Source organism: Porites lutea, chromosome 7, assembly GCF_958299795.1.
Source record: "Porites lutea chromosome 7, jaPorLute2.1, whole genome shotgun sequence".
Taxonomy (NCBI): domain Eukaryota; kingdom Metazoa; phylum Cnidaria; class Anthozoa; order Scleractinia; family Poritidae; genus Porites; species Porites lutea.
Window position 1 is genome coordinate 18,708,174 of NC_133207.1, and position 15,019 is coordinate 18,723,192.

At 38.7% G+C, this 15,019-nt stretch overlaps 1 protein-coding gene across 1 annotated transcript in view; it reads left to right on the top strand.

The window, feature by feature from the left end:
• LOC140944903 (short transient receptor potential channel 4-like) overlaps nt 1-13,890 on the top strand; it is a 35,752-nt gene extending 21,862 nt beyond the window's left edge. The window contains exons 15-17 of the mRNA XM_073394009.1: nt 4,574-4,745; nt 7,559-7,779; nt 12,753-13,890. Of these exons, the coding sequence (XP_073250110.1) occupies nt 4,574-4,745; nt 7,559-7,779; nt 12,753-12,884 (525 nt within the window). The 3' untranslated portion in view covers nt 12,885-13,890. The remainder of the gene's footprint in view (nt 1-4,573; nt 4,746-7,558; nt 7,780-12,752) is intronic.
• The last annotated feature ends 1,129 nt before the right edge of the window (nt 13,891-15,019 follow it).

Genomic DNA, 15,019 nt, shown 5'->3' on the forward strand with positions numbered 1-15,019 from the left:
AAAACCTTCGGAGACTTCAAATAAAGAACCTTTTTTTTTTCAAGTTTACTGACATAAAACCAGACATTGTCTTGTGACGTGTACGACCGACTCGTAACCTCCCGAAGGCAAACTGAACCTACATATAACAAAACTTTTCATTGAAGGCGACGCTGTTTTGCTTAGCCTACAAATAGTTTTTGAAATGAAATAAAGCTCAAATTAGTTTAATGAGATAAATGAAAAAGAAAGGCCAAAGGACTTTCAACAATGAAAACGTGCATAGAATAAAAATGCTCGGTTTAAATCTTTATCCTCTGTACTCTCCATGGCTGCTGGACAGCTCTCCCGCTTCCAAAAGCTCCGCCCCAAGTGAGACAAAATGTCTCACTTCTCCTAGTTTGTCTAGGCCTCAAAAACTTTCTCGGACCACGTGACCCGAAACGCATCGTCCGCGAATAATAATGAGGCCTAGGGACTAGGCAAGTAAGTCACCATAACTACTTTTTGGAATTACTATAGCTCTAACTCCCCTTGATGTTATCCTATAAGCGATAAAGAGGCCTATTGCCCAACCGCTGATAACACCGTGAGAGTTGTTTTTTCATTACGACATTTCATTTCTAGATCCAATGTTTGCCGTATGTACGCTCTTAGAGTTTCCATACGGTAGTATAACAGGCAATTTTAGAGTCTTTTAGCGTATTATCACTGAGATTTAAATGAAGATATGATCGTCGCAGTGATAATTGCAATTTAAGCAATGGCAAATTAACCCGAAGAACATTTCGGGACTTCAACAGGATTAGAACCCATCATATATGATGGCCTCTGCGTTGGCGCTGCGTTCCTCTTCCCACTGAGCTATAAAGACCCATACATTGGGAGCAGGCCACATTAATAATAATAATAATAATAATAATAATAATAATAATAATAATAATTTTTAACCAGGAGACTCTCTCACCATGGTGATTTTCAGAGAGGTCCTGAAAATAGAAAATAGAAAAAGATAAAAAGAAGCGTAAAACGATAAAAAGCCACAAAAAATGCCCACACTAAAAACCGAAATGATCACAAAGAACTATTAAAAAGATTATAATAGGGCTTAAAAGTCACAAAGTTATTTGATTTACTTAAAAGTTATAAAACTGTTCAGAGTTTCAACATTGAAAATAATTATAAAAATTACGCTTAAAAGACTCGAGGTTTGTTGAGTTCATCTTAACCTGTGAATGGAATGAACATGGAATGAATCATCATGAACTCAAAAATTGGCGAGCCTGCTCCCAATGTATGGGTCTCCATAACTCAGTTGGCAGAGTACTGCAACGCTAACGAAAAGGTCATGGGTTCGAATCCAGTTGAAGTCACGATTTTTTGTTCAGTTTAAATTATAATTGCTCAAATTGCAATTACAGTACCACTTTGACAATCATATCTTCATTTAAATTTCCACAGTTCACATCATCTTCATCACTGAGATTGTAGGTAAAAAGAATATCCTTAAAGGTCAAATGAACCAAAAAATTGACATATTTTCTTTTGTCGCTTTACCTTCACCAAACACTTAAAAGAACCATCCTGAGTGAGATTTGGGTAAACATTTTTCTTCTCAAGCCTTTATAGAAAGATAAAAGATCAAAATCCGAGGATTTCCGAAAACTTCACGAAAACGTTTCTGAAATGGCCGCGTGATAGACTGGAGACTACGTGACGTCAATGTTGGTCCTTCACGGCGGAAAAACGTTCTGCGCAAGCTTCTGCGCATCCCTTATCGCCTGCGTTTGTTTGTCTAGTTCTGTGAGAGTTCTGACTGAGACTGAATGAAATACACGAGGTGCGAACGTTTGCTCCTTGTAAAGGCTTTTTTGTGTTTTTGTTGTTGTTGTTGCTGTTTCGTCATTTGAAAATTACTTTGGATTTAGAACAACCAATGTTACAGTAAAAACAGATCATCCGTCAGTCTGAGGATGAATAAAACGTTTTGAACATTTCCAAAGAGGTTTGTATTTTTCTGATAATTGTGCATTCGATATGTGAATTGATTTTTTGTCCAGTGCTTTGCCTTCTTTCGCCGGGCTGAATTAAAACCCGCTTGTATTCTGTTATTATTAGTTGCGGTTAGTTTTTTTAAATGCCCAGATTTAATTACCTTTGCAGAGCCAGCTTTATCCTTGTCTTATGTCAAAGAACCGTAATACTAACGCTTGCGAGTGAACAAACTTGAACGCTTAATACATCCTCGGAACTTTAGAAGGCCAGCAAGCTTACTCGAGAAGAAAAGACTACTTCGATCATTTTTCTGTTGCTCAAGTAATAGTAGTCAGAGTTTTTTTCCTTTAGTTTTTTCACTTTAAATTACTTAGTTTTGTTATCTTTCTGTACGCAAATTTTCCTTTCTCTCGCTGTGGAGTAGCGGAGAACGACAACTGCCGGCAGTGACTCCAAAACAATCGACTCTTTGCCCGTAAACAATTGCTGAAGCTGGATTTGACTGAAGCGAGCAAAACAAATCCTTATGTGCAGTTTTCTGTATTTTCTACTGATTCAGTTTGCTGAGTTTAATTTGCTTGAATGAAGACCCTCGCATGGACCAGTTATTACTAAAAAAAAGTAGCTAATTTAGCTAAGTAGTCGGAATCATGGCTTGGCTGCGACTCTTGCAACTCATCTTTTCCTTTTAAGATCTTTAGGTAGGTTGTTTCCGTACAGAAAATTCACTTCTTCTTTGTCATCAGGTATAAGAGCCTTAAGCCTTATGTTTTTTTAATGAATATTTGTTGTTTTGCAACCTTAAGCTTTTTTTAGTTCACTTAAGCTGAATTTTATGCATGATGGAACTGTTCTTTGCTTGTCGCATCTCTTTGCTAGCTTAAAGTGGCGTCTATGGTCCTTAAAGTGACCTCAATCGGTAATTAAATCTTATACATAATTGGAAAGAAGTTTTTGCAATAATGTAACTTTAACTTTGTTTGAAGGAAATCTCACTTACGCGTAGGTTTTTTAACAGGTGTTATGCATGTTCAACTTGACAACACAAAGCAAAATTAACCTGCGCGAAACGATTAAGTTTAGAAAACTATGGTTGCTTTGAAACCGATCTAGCTTGGGGAAGATTTACTAGATAAAGATTAACTCTTTTTCTGCCCACATATCAACGCTAAAACTTTTACATTGAGGATTTTGTTTATATTTAAGTGATCTGCGAAGCTAAAAGTGTCCGATCGAGCTTAGGTTTTAAAATATCAGCTCGAGTGCGACAAAGTTCAGAGACTTCAAACACATTGTACGTGGGCAAACTTGAATTTCTTTGGGCAGATTGTTATATATATAATACAAAGATATTTTCTCTTTGTGTCCACAGTGGAGCTCCGGACCTTATATATCCAGGAACTTCCTTATATGAACACATTTTGTGAATACGTCTTGGAAAAAATTTGACTCACGCACGCACATTTCCAGTACAACTCAAGGAAATTAGTAAATGTCGTTAAAGTCAGTTTTACTATGATGTATTCTTCGAGAAAATTAAATAATAAGACGGTTATAACCACAGCTTGCAACTTTTGAAGACAAATTGCCTGTTCTTTCCAGATTTATGACCGCACAAACCACTTCTGCGCCAAGTCGACTCGAAAAACTCTGTTTTGAATTTCCCGCTTTTTTTCACCTGGGCCGAGTTGTTCAAAGCCGGGTTTAGATAACCCAGGGTTAGTGCGAGATTTGAATTCAAATTTGAAAGCTTTAAAAAACGTTTCAGTTTTAATTCTTTTGGTCTACAAGTTGATTATTGAAAGCTCTAAATATAACAGAGAAAATTATCCGAGAAAATGCTTTTGAACACAAGAAAGAGAAACCCGGGTTAAGCGCTAATCGGCCTTCGAACAACTGGGCCCTGACCAACATTGACGTCACAAGCTGTTTTTTCCGACAATTTTTCCGACTGGTCTACGAAGATAAGGGCCAAAAAACAGCAATTTTTAATTGCGAATATCTCGGAGATACTTGCTTCAACTGACCTGAAACTTCATGGTATGTTTATTGGGTTCATATTAAACACATTTCACTAGAATTGAACTAAAATAAAAAATGTTGAATTTTTGGTTCATTTGACCTTTAAAGTAAGAGGATCTGCCAGACCAGGTAGAGACTTCCCGTGGTCCGACTCTTTTAAGCGACCACCTCCAGAACCAGAGGGCGACCACAAAATCTTGGCAGTTAAATTGGGTTGTCGAATACGGAGGGTTCCACGGCGACCATATAGGGTAGCTTCCTTAGCTGTAAGAATACAATACTGGTGTCTATGAAAGCGCTTTACCTGATAAACCACTGTGAGCGTTTGACATCTTCCTATGCTATGAAAACCCAGAGCTGATTTATTACTTTCAAGTCATAAAAATACGAGTTCGGTGCAAGTGGAACGCAACACAGACAAAGCAAGACTCGCGTGGAAGTTATTTCTTTGAATTTCAACTATATCTAATCTGTTGGTTCTTTTATATTTTCTTTATGGTCGACAAATCCTTAACGTGTCGACTCTCCCAGTTTCGGGCAAATCTGTTTGTAGAATGTTTTCTTTTTTTCAAAACAGGTGGTGGTTCTAGAAACCGGAAGAAAGAGGTGGTTGGGAATAGGCATTGTGAATGAAGGGTACAATAACAGTAAAATGCCCGGATGGATCGAAGAATCTGTTGGCTACCATACGGATGATGGGAACATCTTCCACAATTCAGATGATCCTGATGCCGCCATAATAACTGAGGGTAGGAAACCCTGTGAGCAACAAACCACCGCCCGGTTAGCTCTGCTGTCAGAGCACCGGTCTGCCCATCCTCGGAGACCCTGGGGTAGTCAGTCGAGTCGGGAGGAAAGGTGGGACGAAAGTTTTCAAGTAAGGGCGGAAGAGCCCCAGGGTACCTACTAACACCAGACCATTTCCAAAAATTCAACCGGATGCCGGCTCCTGATTGGGCACAAAAAATGCTTTGTATTATTATGCCCAATCGGCGAACACATCTCCTGAGCTCTTTTCCTGTGTTCGTACACGACGGCTATTGTCTCGATCACGGCTTGTCTGGCTCATGCACCAAAGAAATGCACGCAGTCAGGAAACTTTCAGTTTGATATAAAATCCCCATCTTATTTCAAAATATATACTGCCTGCTCGAAAACTATATAAAGACGCTTTTTCAAAAATACAAGCTTCAGCTTACAACAGGTATTCTTATTTTTTCACTATTTATGGTGATTATTCCAACTCGCTTACTGTGTCAAATGCAAGTGAACTCTTCTGGAGCTGAATTTCTGTCAACCATAACCAAGTTCATGAAGAGAATGAATTATGTCATTGCTTGTTTACGTCCTTCACAAAACGTGAAATCAAGCATTTTCATGGGTAGTCGTGCCGTTGACGGCAAAGAAGTGTACAAAAAAGCGTGATACACGTGCGAGGTTGTTGTTCTGCCTTGTCAAGCTATTGCTTATTTGACTTTCTCGTCGCCGCCGCCGCATCTTAAACTTCCTATTATTTACGATACATTGTGATCCGTCAAAAACAGAATATTCTCGGGGCAAAGTCAATTGGTCCTGCTGATAGCATCCCAACGTTTTTTCGACTCATCGATCGGTAGTTCATTCAATTCGTTTCTGGTTAGGAAAGTAGAAAATAAAAGTTACCCTTGCACGCACAAGCTTGGTGAAAGAACCGGGCAAGTGTGGCGAGACAATAGCCGTCGTGTACGAACTCACGAAAACAACTCAGGAGAAACTGTTCACCGATTGGGCACAATAATACACAGCTTTTTTTGTGCCCAATCAGGAGCCGGCATCCGCTCGAATTTTTGGAAATAGTTTGGTAAGAGTCGGTACCCAGGGGTTCTTTCGCCCGTACTTAAAAACTTTCGTCCCGCCTTTTCTCCCGACCTGACTGACTGCCCTTGGGTCTCTGAGGATGCGGCCTGCCGAGCGGGATGTCGTCGGTTCAAACCCCGCACTACTGTTGGAAATGAGTAGGGGAAGTTTCCTCGGTGATGTGATGGGTGGGTTACCGTAAGCTCATAAAAGGCCTGATAGCGGCTGCCACTGGCGCCCTAGTATGCTGACGTCCGAGCTTACTGTTAACATGTTAACATATAATGTAAAGAGGGCGCGTCTTGTTATCCTCTAATCCACGACAATACACACTACACATATAACTTTTAAAGGGCACAAAAACATACACCGTCTTGACGTGGTTCTTAGTGACGTTACCCACCTCAAGGTGTGCAGAAACTTGACAATGTATATGTGCAACCACCACTCGTAAGCGACCACAACCCAGTAAGCTACCATCTGTCCAAAATACCAAAAAACGTTTCATTCAAAGCCTTTAAGCTGGAACCTGGCGTAAGCCACTGCGTTTACTTTTTGCGGTGACGGTTTCATAATTTACCATTATTTTCAAGCTCTTGTAAGCGACCGCTTGACTCAGGATCTGTTCTCCATGTTCGTTGTATGTACTACGCTACGACAAAGAAAAAAAAAACCTTTTGGTGACAAATGCAACTACACACATCTTAACTTAGGAAACGCATGCAATAAATTTGTCTCAGTTTTAGATTTATCCCTCCTTGTGGTTCTCTTCTCGTAGGCTACCACCAAGGCGGATCCGCCATGACCACCACCTCCCGTAAGCGACCACGAAATCTTCGGATTTTGGTTTGATTGCTCACAGGAGGCTCGACTGTAATCGAAGTATTTGCATTTGAGTTTCCTCACGGCCTCGTTTGAAATAGTTTGTAATGTTTTTTAATTGGCAGTAGCTCAGTGTTTTTATGTTAGTAGGAAACTCTTGCCAGATTTTGGTTATGGCAAACTTAAATGTGTGCTTGCCATAATTTAACCTACCCGGTATAGTACAGTATGAACAGAGACGGCACAGAACTGGAACAAATCGTTCACACACATCGAACATCGTACTGGAGCGGTTTGTCGAGAGGGGCTTGGGTCTCTTTCTCTCTCCTCACTCATGAATATTTACTTCCGTCTCAGTAGGTTCCAGTCCTCTTCCCTACTTATTCACTTCCGCTACAGTCCGAAAACCTGTTCACACTACACCAAACAAAACAATAACAAAATCAATCTTTATTTGTACTCACTCTTGCTCAAAAATAAATTACGACAATGAACATATTAAAAGTAAAATTCGAGTACTGGCTGCCTGGAATAACCATGGGGGCTAGCGGAGCCAGGTAGCCAGTTGATTTCAGCATTGAATAAAATTCAATTACAGGTCAGCAAGAAAACTGAAGCACATCTTTCTTGGTGACGGCTGACCCGATATGTGACGCTTCACTTTCCACAAAAATCTCCCCGAAATTACCGATCTCATGCGCGGTTTTCTCCTCGACAGAAGAGCTACCTAGAAGCAAAAGCAAGCAAAAGCTAGTGAAAATCCAAAAAGGAAATTGACAACAAATTAATCACAGAGTTTTTAGAGACCATTGAAATTTAATTTCGGGAAAATTAATATTTTTATTAAATATTTCCACATGACAGTTCGTGTATAAAATCGTATGTATATCATTTGTCATGTCAGGTCCTGCTATGGCTCGCCGAGGTGATCGCATTCGCTGCACAGTTTTGTTTCAGAAAAAGCGAGATGCAGACGGCAAAATTCCAGTTTTCTTTACACTTAATGGCAGTGAGATAATTTTGCAACGCGGAGAGAGCCCGGAAAGCAGCCTTATTTTCATGGACTTTAAAGAACCCTTGTTCCCTTTCATTGGTATGACCGAAGGTAGCAGTGTGTTGGCCAAGGTAAGGACTCTATTTCGATCTATTTAATCTACCTTTTATATTTATTTATTATTCTTCGGGTATAGAACCTTTTATGCAAGAATTTTTAACGCATCGACTAAAATTTGTATTACTTACCCCTCAAAAAATAATCCATCTTTAGACCAATTCCGAGTTGTCCCAAGCCTCGCTTTCAAAGCGAGGTTAAGCTGCGATGTGTTTGGATATGACACTTAAAATAATTTTTGGTTTTCATACGAATAAAACTCGCTGTAACACGAAAGGTTTTGCACTTGGATTTATTTTGAAACTGAGGGTTTCTGGATTTGGGAAAAACCTCAGATTGAGGTGCCTCTGGCTAAACCCGTATATGACCATATTTAAGGATAATAATTTATCAAAGTTGAGCTGAGATGAGAAGATGGTTATGATACACTCAAGATTCGTAGGAACCATGATTTTAAACAGGCCTTTAATTCGTACTAATTATTTTAAGTATCGCTTTTTTAATCGTTACGTCAATGTATGGAATTCTCTCCCGTCTAATGTTATCTGTGAATCGAGTCTTAATTCTTTCAAAGTCTCCCTTTTAAGTTAATACGCTCAAAGAAGTATTAATAGAAGAGAAACGTAGGGTCTCAAGATGTGTAGAAGGCCTAAATGTAATAAACGACCCTAAATGTAATAAAGTCCTAAATGAAAAAACATTTTGCCCTAAATGAAATGAAGTCCTAAATGAAATAACATTTTGCACTAAATGAAACGAAGTCCTAAATGTAATAAGATTTGGGCTTAAATGTAATGAGCTCTTTAAGGGTGGTAACATTAGGCCTTAAATGTAGTGAACTCATGCTAACGTCATCAGTGACGTTAATAACACTTCATCAAAGGCTCTGTGTCACGACTGTCTACCTCATTTTGTTACTTTTGCTAATTACCATATGTGCTCGAATAAACGCCGCCCCGTTTAAGGTGACTCGACCCAGTTTTTTTGGGGGGGTACCATCCTACTTTGAAGCTCTCTGGTATCCCCACCTTTACTTTTATCGTAAGTCTAACACATAGAATGGATAATATATAGATCAATCTACAATATAACATAAAAATTTTGGCGATCGGAGTAAATGTCACGTGGTTATAATGCCACGCCCCTTTGAGGTCTGAGTCGAAAATCTGCTGTTGCCGGCATTTTTTCGTGAAAATCTCTCGGCTACACATAGTGCGCATTAGTGCCTTGCGCTGAACAGAGTTTCACCAAAATCGCAAAGACCCAATTCGAGAAATTCAGCGGTTTCCAAATTTAGGTCATAATTTATGCGAAAATGATAAGCAAACTTTACACGGATTATATCTAATAAACTATGAGATTCATCTCTTTATTTTGGGCATCGTTATAACAGATGGGTCCTGTGCAAGTCAGCAAAACGTTTTAGGGCCTTGTAAATGCGCGGGATTTCGAGCAAAGCAAACATATAGAAATTATAGTTTTCGCTATTTGTTGACGTTTGTCAGCGTTTAAGAGTCCTTCTCACGAAAAAAGCATTTTCTTAAAAATTCGTAGTTTTTTTTCCTTCAAATTTTTTCAGGGCCACAATTGATTAACTAACTACCCGGACTCTGAATTTCATGGTCATTGAAAAACTGTGACATTATCTTCTATAAGCCCAAACTTGAGTAAACATCGAAGATTTTTAGCGTTTTGGCTGAGTTTGTGCTTTGGGAGTTGTCTATTGTTTCTAGTCTGTCATTATACAGCATTCTTGTTTAGCACGCGTGCAATGACCACGCTTGGCTGACTTCCGAATGCTCACCGAGATATTCCCGTCACGAGTTGGTTTAATTATTGGCTTGCATTAAACCTATGAAAAAATGATATTTTTTTAATAGTAAGTAGATTTAGTGTGTAGCACTTCTTGATTTTTTTGCAAAGGCACAAGAAGCACGAGAATTAATTAAAAATTGTGACTTAAACCTATCTTTGTGACTTAAACGCGATGGCCTGTCTCACTGTACCAAAATTATTATATCTCGGTGAGCATTCGGAAGTCAGCCAAGCGCGGTCATTGCACGCGTGCTGAACAAGAATGCTGTATAATGACAGACTAGAAACAATAGACAACTCCCAAAGCACAAACTCAGCCAAAACGCTAAAAATCTTCAATGTTTACTCAAGTTTGGGCTTAAAGAAGATAATGTCACAGTTTTTCAATGACCATGAAATTCAGAGTCCGGGTAGTTAGTTAATCAATTGTGGCCCTGAAAAAATTTGAAGGAAAAAAAACTACGAATTTTTAAGAAAATGCTTTTTTCGTGAGAAGGACTCTTTAACGCTGATAAACGTCAACAAATAGCGAAAACTATAATTTCTATATGTTTGCTTTGCTCGAAATCGCGCGCATTTACAAGGCCCTAAAGCGTTTTGCTGACTTGCAAGGACCCATCTGTTATAACGATGCCCAAAATAAAGAGATGAATCTCATAGTTTATTAGATATAATCCGTGTAAAGTTTGCTTATCATTTTCGCATAAATTATGACCTAAATTTGGAAACCGCTGAATTTCTCGAATTGGGTCTTTGCGATTTTGGTGAAACTCTGTTCAGCGCAAGGCACTAATGCGCACTATGTGTAGCCGAGAGATTTTCACGAAAAAATGCCGGCAACAGCAGATTTTCGACTCAGACCTCAAAGGGGCGTGGCATTATAACCACGTGACATTTACTCCGATCGCCAAAATTTTTATGTTATATTGTAGATTGATCTATATATTATCCATTCTATGTGTTAGACTTACGATGAAAGTAAAGGTGGGGATACCAGAGAGCTTCAAAGTAGGATGGTACCCCCCCAAAAAAACTGGGTCGAGTCACCTTAAGTGCCGCCCTCCAATAAGTAGGGAACTTAAGATAGAGACGTTTTCGGGCCGACAGCAACTTCAACCGGACGTGACATCATCATTTGTTGGATATTGCGCATGCTCCTGCTCACCACCTTGCCGTCGTGGTCCCGTGGGCGACGTGAAACTAGGGTGTTTGGCGTTGTGGCGAAAACGTGAGTATTTGACTTTCATTTCAATCAGGTTTGTTGCGTTTAGCAACCAAAATTTTGCAGATTATCGTTCTTAAATTGTCCTTGTTTTCTTTGAGGCACATTTCAAGCTCGATTTCCCAGCTCTGTTATCTAAACTTACATCTTTGAATGTTTCTGTCTTTTCATGTCACAGGGTCAAGATCCAACTTGGCAAACAGCCAACCGTAAGTGAGCCTGACATGGACAAAATTGTCCTACGAGCCAAATAAAAGTATCCAGACAAAAAATATCAGAGCGCCGATATTTTAATTGTGTGTTTTTAGTTCGCTCTTTTCGTTAGAATATCATATAAATGAAACGCATTGAAAATTATATAGAATAGTAGGTAATACCATGTACTAACGTGGAAATACTGAAATAAAGTTGTTGCCGTTGTTGTTGTTGTTGCATGCAATTATTTCCCGGGAATTATTTCAATACCAAACTAAGAATACGGTTCCTTGGTAGCATTTTAATGTTCCTGGAATTTGCAAGGCTTCGGGAAGCCTGTGGAGATATTTTCTTTTTTCGGCACGAAATTCTGCCTTGCACTCAGCTGCATCCCGCATGTTTTTTAGCGTGAACGGATCGTAACTGTCCCGAGGAAAATCGGGATTTTTGGACTCATAATTTTCCCACAAACGAGAAACTCTTTATCCGATACATGTTGTCTGCATAGCAAATATTTATTCTCTTAATTCTTTATCTGAAGCCATATTTTCCTCTTCGGTATTCTTCTAATTAAAGGCCCCGTCCTTCTGAGTTCACTGCGATCTTAATGTTCGATTTTTGACGGGGAGCGACGGTTGTCTCAGTTCCAGGCTTTCTCTGCCAGTCCGGTCGCCGTCGCCCCGAAAACGTCTCCATCTTAAGTTCCCCAGTATCGCCCCTGCGCCGCGACGCTGAAAAAAAAAACAAAATCAATCAAAAGTCGTTACTTCTGTTAGTTTTAAAATTCGGAAAATAATAATTTAATACCTTAGTTAATACAATTCTTAGCGCTGCACTTAATAAGCCGATGATAACCAAGCCAATTATTTGTTTAAAGGAGTGATCAAAATAACAGTAAGAACTATCGCAAATTGTTTGAAACATAAAAAGAATCGCTCAAAACATTATAAGAAGGTATTCTTAACACAGGAAATACAAACGTAGGTATGGGTGGACACACTTGAAGAAAATTGAAACGGATTGAAATTGTAAGTTTTGAAAACTTGTTAGCCTAACAATTTTCATAGTTCATTTTTGTTGTTTGTAATGTTTCCTATAGTGCTTGGTTAGTATATTTACTTGAAGGAAACTGTTATTTTTTGTCGTTTATAAGTAATTTATTTGTTAACGTTAAGTTCAATACTACATAAGGAAACGTTTCGTATTTACTTGCATAAGCACCGCGACGCTTATTAAATTTTTCACGCCTCAAGTACTCAAGGAATTGTATTATTTACGGTATTATTATTTTTCGTACTAAACTAACAGAATAAGCGTCTTTTGATTTTGATTACATCATGGCCGCGGCGCTTAATCGGGGGCTGCGCTTATTCCATTAAAACGGTAATTGGCAACATTAACAAAATGAACACAGCTCCTTTTATGAAGTGTAACTTACGTCATTGATGACGTTAGCATGACGTCAGTGCATCAAAGGCCTACTTAAAAGTTTATTACATTTAAGGCCAAATGTTATTACATTTAGGAATTTATTACGTTTAGGGCAAAATGTTATCACCTTTAGGCTTTTATATTTAGGGTCAATTTTTACATTTAGGCCTTCTACACCTGTAGAGGTCAGTCTCACGACCAGCTCACATGTAACTATTAACTGCAAGATTGGAACTCTTAAGGTGATGATAAAACATTTCAGCTGGCATTTTGCATTTCTTACCAGGTGTAAGCTTTCTTATATCATTAATCGGTTCTTTTCAGATGCATGCCTCGGAGGAAGAACTTCAAGAAAGTGTAGAGGACATTGTTAGCAGGGAAGTTAGAAAAGCGACGAACCGTTTGGAAGAAAAACTGGATACTTTGTTGCAGAAGCTCGATGAAAAGGGAAAGTGAAATGCTTTTGAGAGAAAGCAATCACTGCAACAATCCTTCAGTTCAACCTAGTAAACTACTTTCAAACCCACTTAGAACGCATTTGTAGCATAAGGCAAACGTCAGATTGAAGTTGATAATCTCTCAAATTAATTAGCCGCTTTTGGTCGTTTTGGGTTTATATGGACCCATGTATATTACTCTAGCTTCCTGGACCCATTAAGCTTTCCATTTAAGCTATTAAGATGGTTATTAGCAAAATCAACGAGAGTAGAGCTTTCCATTGGTACCTTATTTAGCAAATTTTGACCGATCCTCACAGAGTTATAGGCAAAAAACCAAGCAACATTGGGGGAAAAAGTCCACCGCCAATTTTGCTATTTACCTGCTACTCATTAATAGATCTCTCCGTTTGTTGGAAAAAAAGCCAGCCAAAATTTCATGTGAAAGAAAGACGACAAAGTGGGCAATAAAAATGGCAATAAAAAGGGAAAAGAAAGGGAAAAGGAAGAGAGCGAGAAAAAAATTGAAAAAGTCCAAATTTTAGCTTAATTGCGCACGCGCGAAAAAACGATAACGCTGGATTAGCATAAAATTATGTCCTTAGTGCTATCTGCTGAAAAACGGTTCAAAAGATTTGGTCCAAACTGAGGTGTCCCCCACTAAAAATTGGCTGACAGCGAGGGTTAAGAAGTGCGCAGAGAATACTAATAGGCTCAGAGGCACCTTGTTGTGGCGATGAAGTATCTGGTAATTCATACACTAATTATTCGCTTCAACCTCCAGATCCAATGTTTTCCAATTTTCCAGAATTTTAAACATTCCCCCTGATTTTTAAACTTTAAAACGTTCGAAAAATCATTCAACAATTCGCGAAAATGAAGAAAAAAAACTGTGCTTTTAACCAGACTGCTTGATTACAATCCGGCCTGTTATCCTATCATCTTCATCATAATCATCATCTTCATCATCATCATCGTTATTATTACTATTATGATCGCATTAAAACTTTCTTTAAAATATTGCATATCATTTGCCTAGTCGTCATTGTGCCACAATGAATAATAATTTAAGTGGTCGAATGCGCTGGAACTGACATGAAACAGAATCCTTCATAAAAATCAGAAAATGCGACGTTGGAAAGTGTGACCCACCAGCTGCTAACATAACAAAAAAAAAAACAAACAAACGCGAAAAGCAAATCTCAAGTACATTGATACTAACAAAACATCTCAGTCTCGAACGTTTATGCTAAGTTCCATCTTCGACGTAAGTTGTAAAAAAGCATTTTTCGCCTTTTGTTGCCACAAGTTCTTTCACCCAATAATAGCTAAAATAATATTGAAGTGTCTCTGCCTAGAGCTTTGAAGTATGCTTCTTGTTTCGCCAAAATATGTCAATGATGATAAACCATCAAAGACCTATATAAGGCAGTACCAGTCAAGCATTTGCCCATTTTTCATTTTAGGCTATTCGCCGTAATTCAAGCACAACACCACTTGAAGGCCCAGACATTCTTACGAGTTTTTTAACGCTGGCATTTCCCGCTGCACCGCCACTTAAGAAGTAAATACGCGGCAGAACCTGAAAAGCCAGCCTTTGGGTTAAATCACGAAGACAAGTATTAACCGGCATTGCACAGTTGATTTTATACGTGGCATCTATGGTTAGGCCACGAAAAGTTTTAAGAAATTGAGACCTGATAAATGAACTTGCTTAGAATTTCATTTGGAAGCCTGTCCGTGTAAGAGGTCTTATTCTTGTTGTTGATTACACTACCGGGTTTTCTTGTCCTCCGACCGTCCATTTCAGGTTTATTACAAAGTGCGACAAGTGTCATTACAAAGAACTACAGATATTTTTTATTACAAAGTGTGACAAGTGTTATTACAAAGTGCGACAGGTATTACAAAGTGGGACGATTATTACAAAGTGCGACAGAACAGACCTACATTGTGTATTGATTTTATTTCATGGAGGGAGAATTTGGTTGCAGATATATTTCACGAAACTCCGTATGAACATTAAGGGCAACAAAACACAATTTATTGACTTTTATTTACGTTTTATGATCGGAACTTTATTCCATACAAGCAATGAAATTTTACAGGGTTTGTACTGTGTTACTATCACTGAGCACGAGTTACCTGTGATGT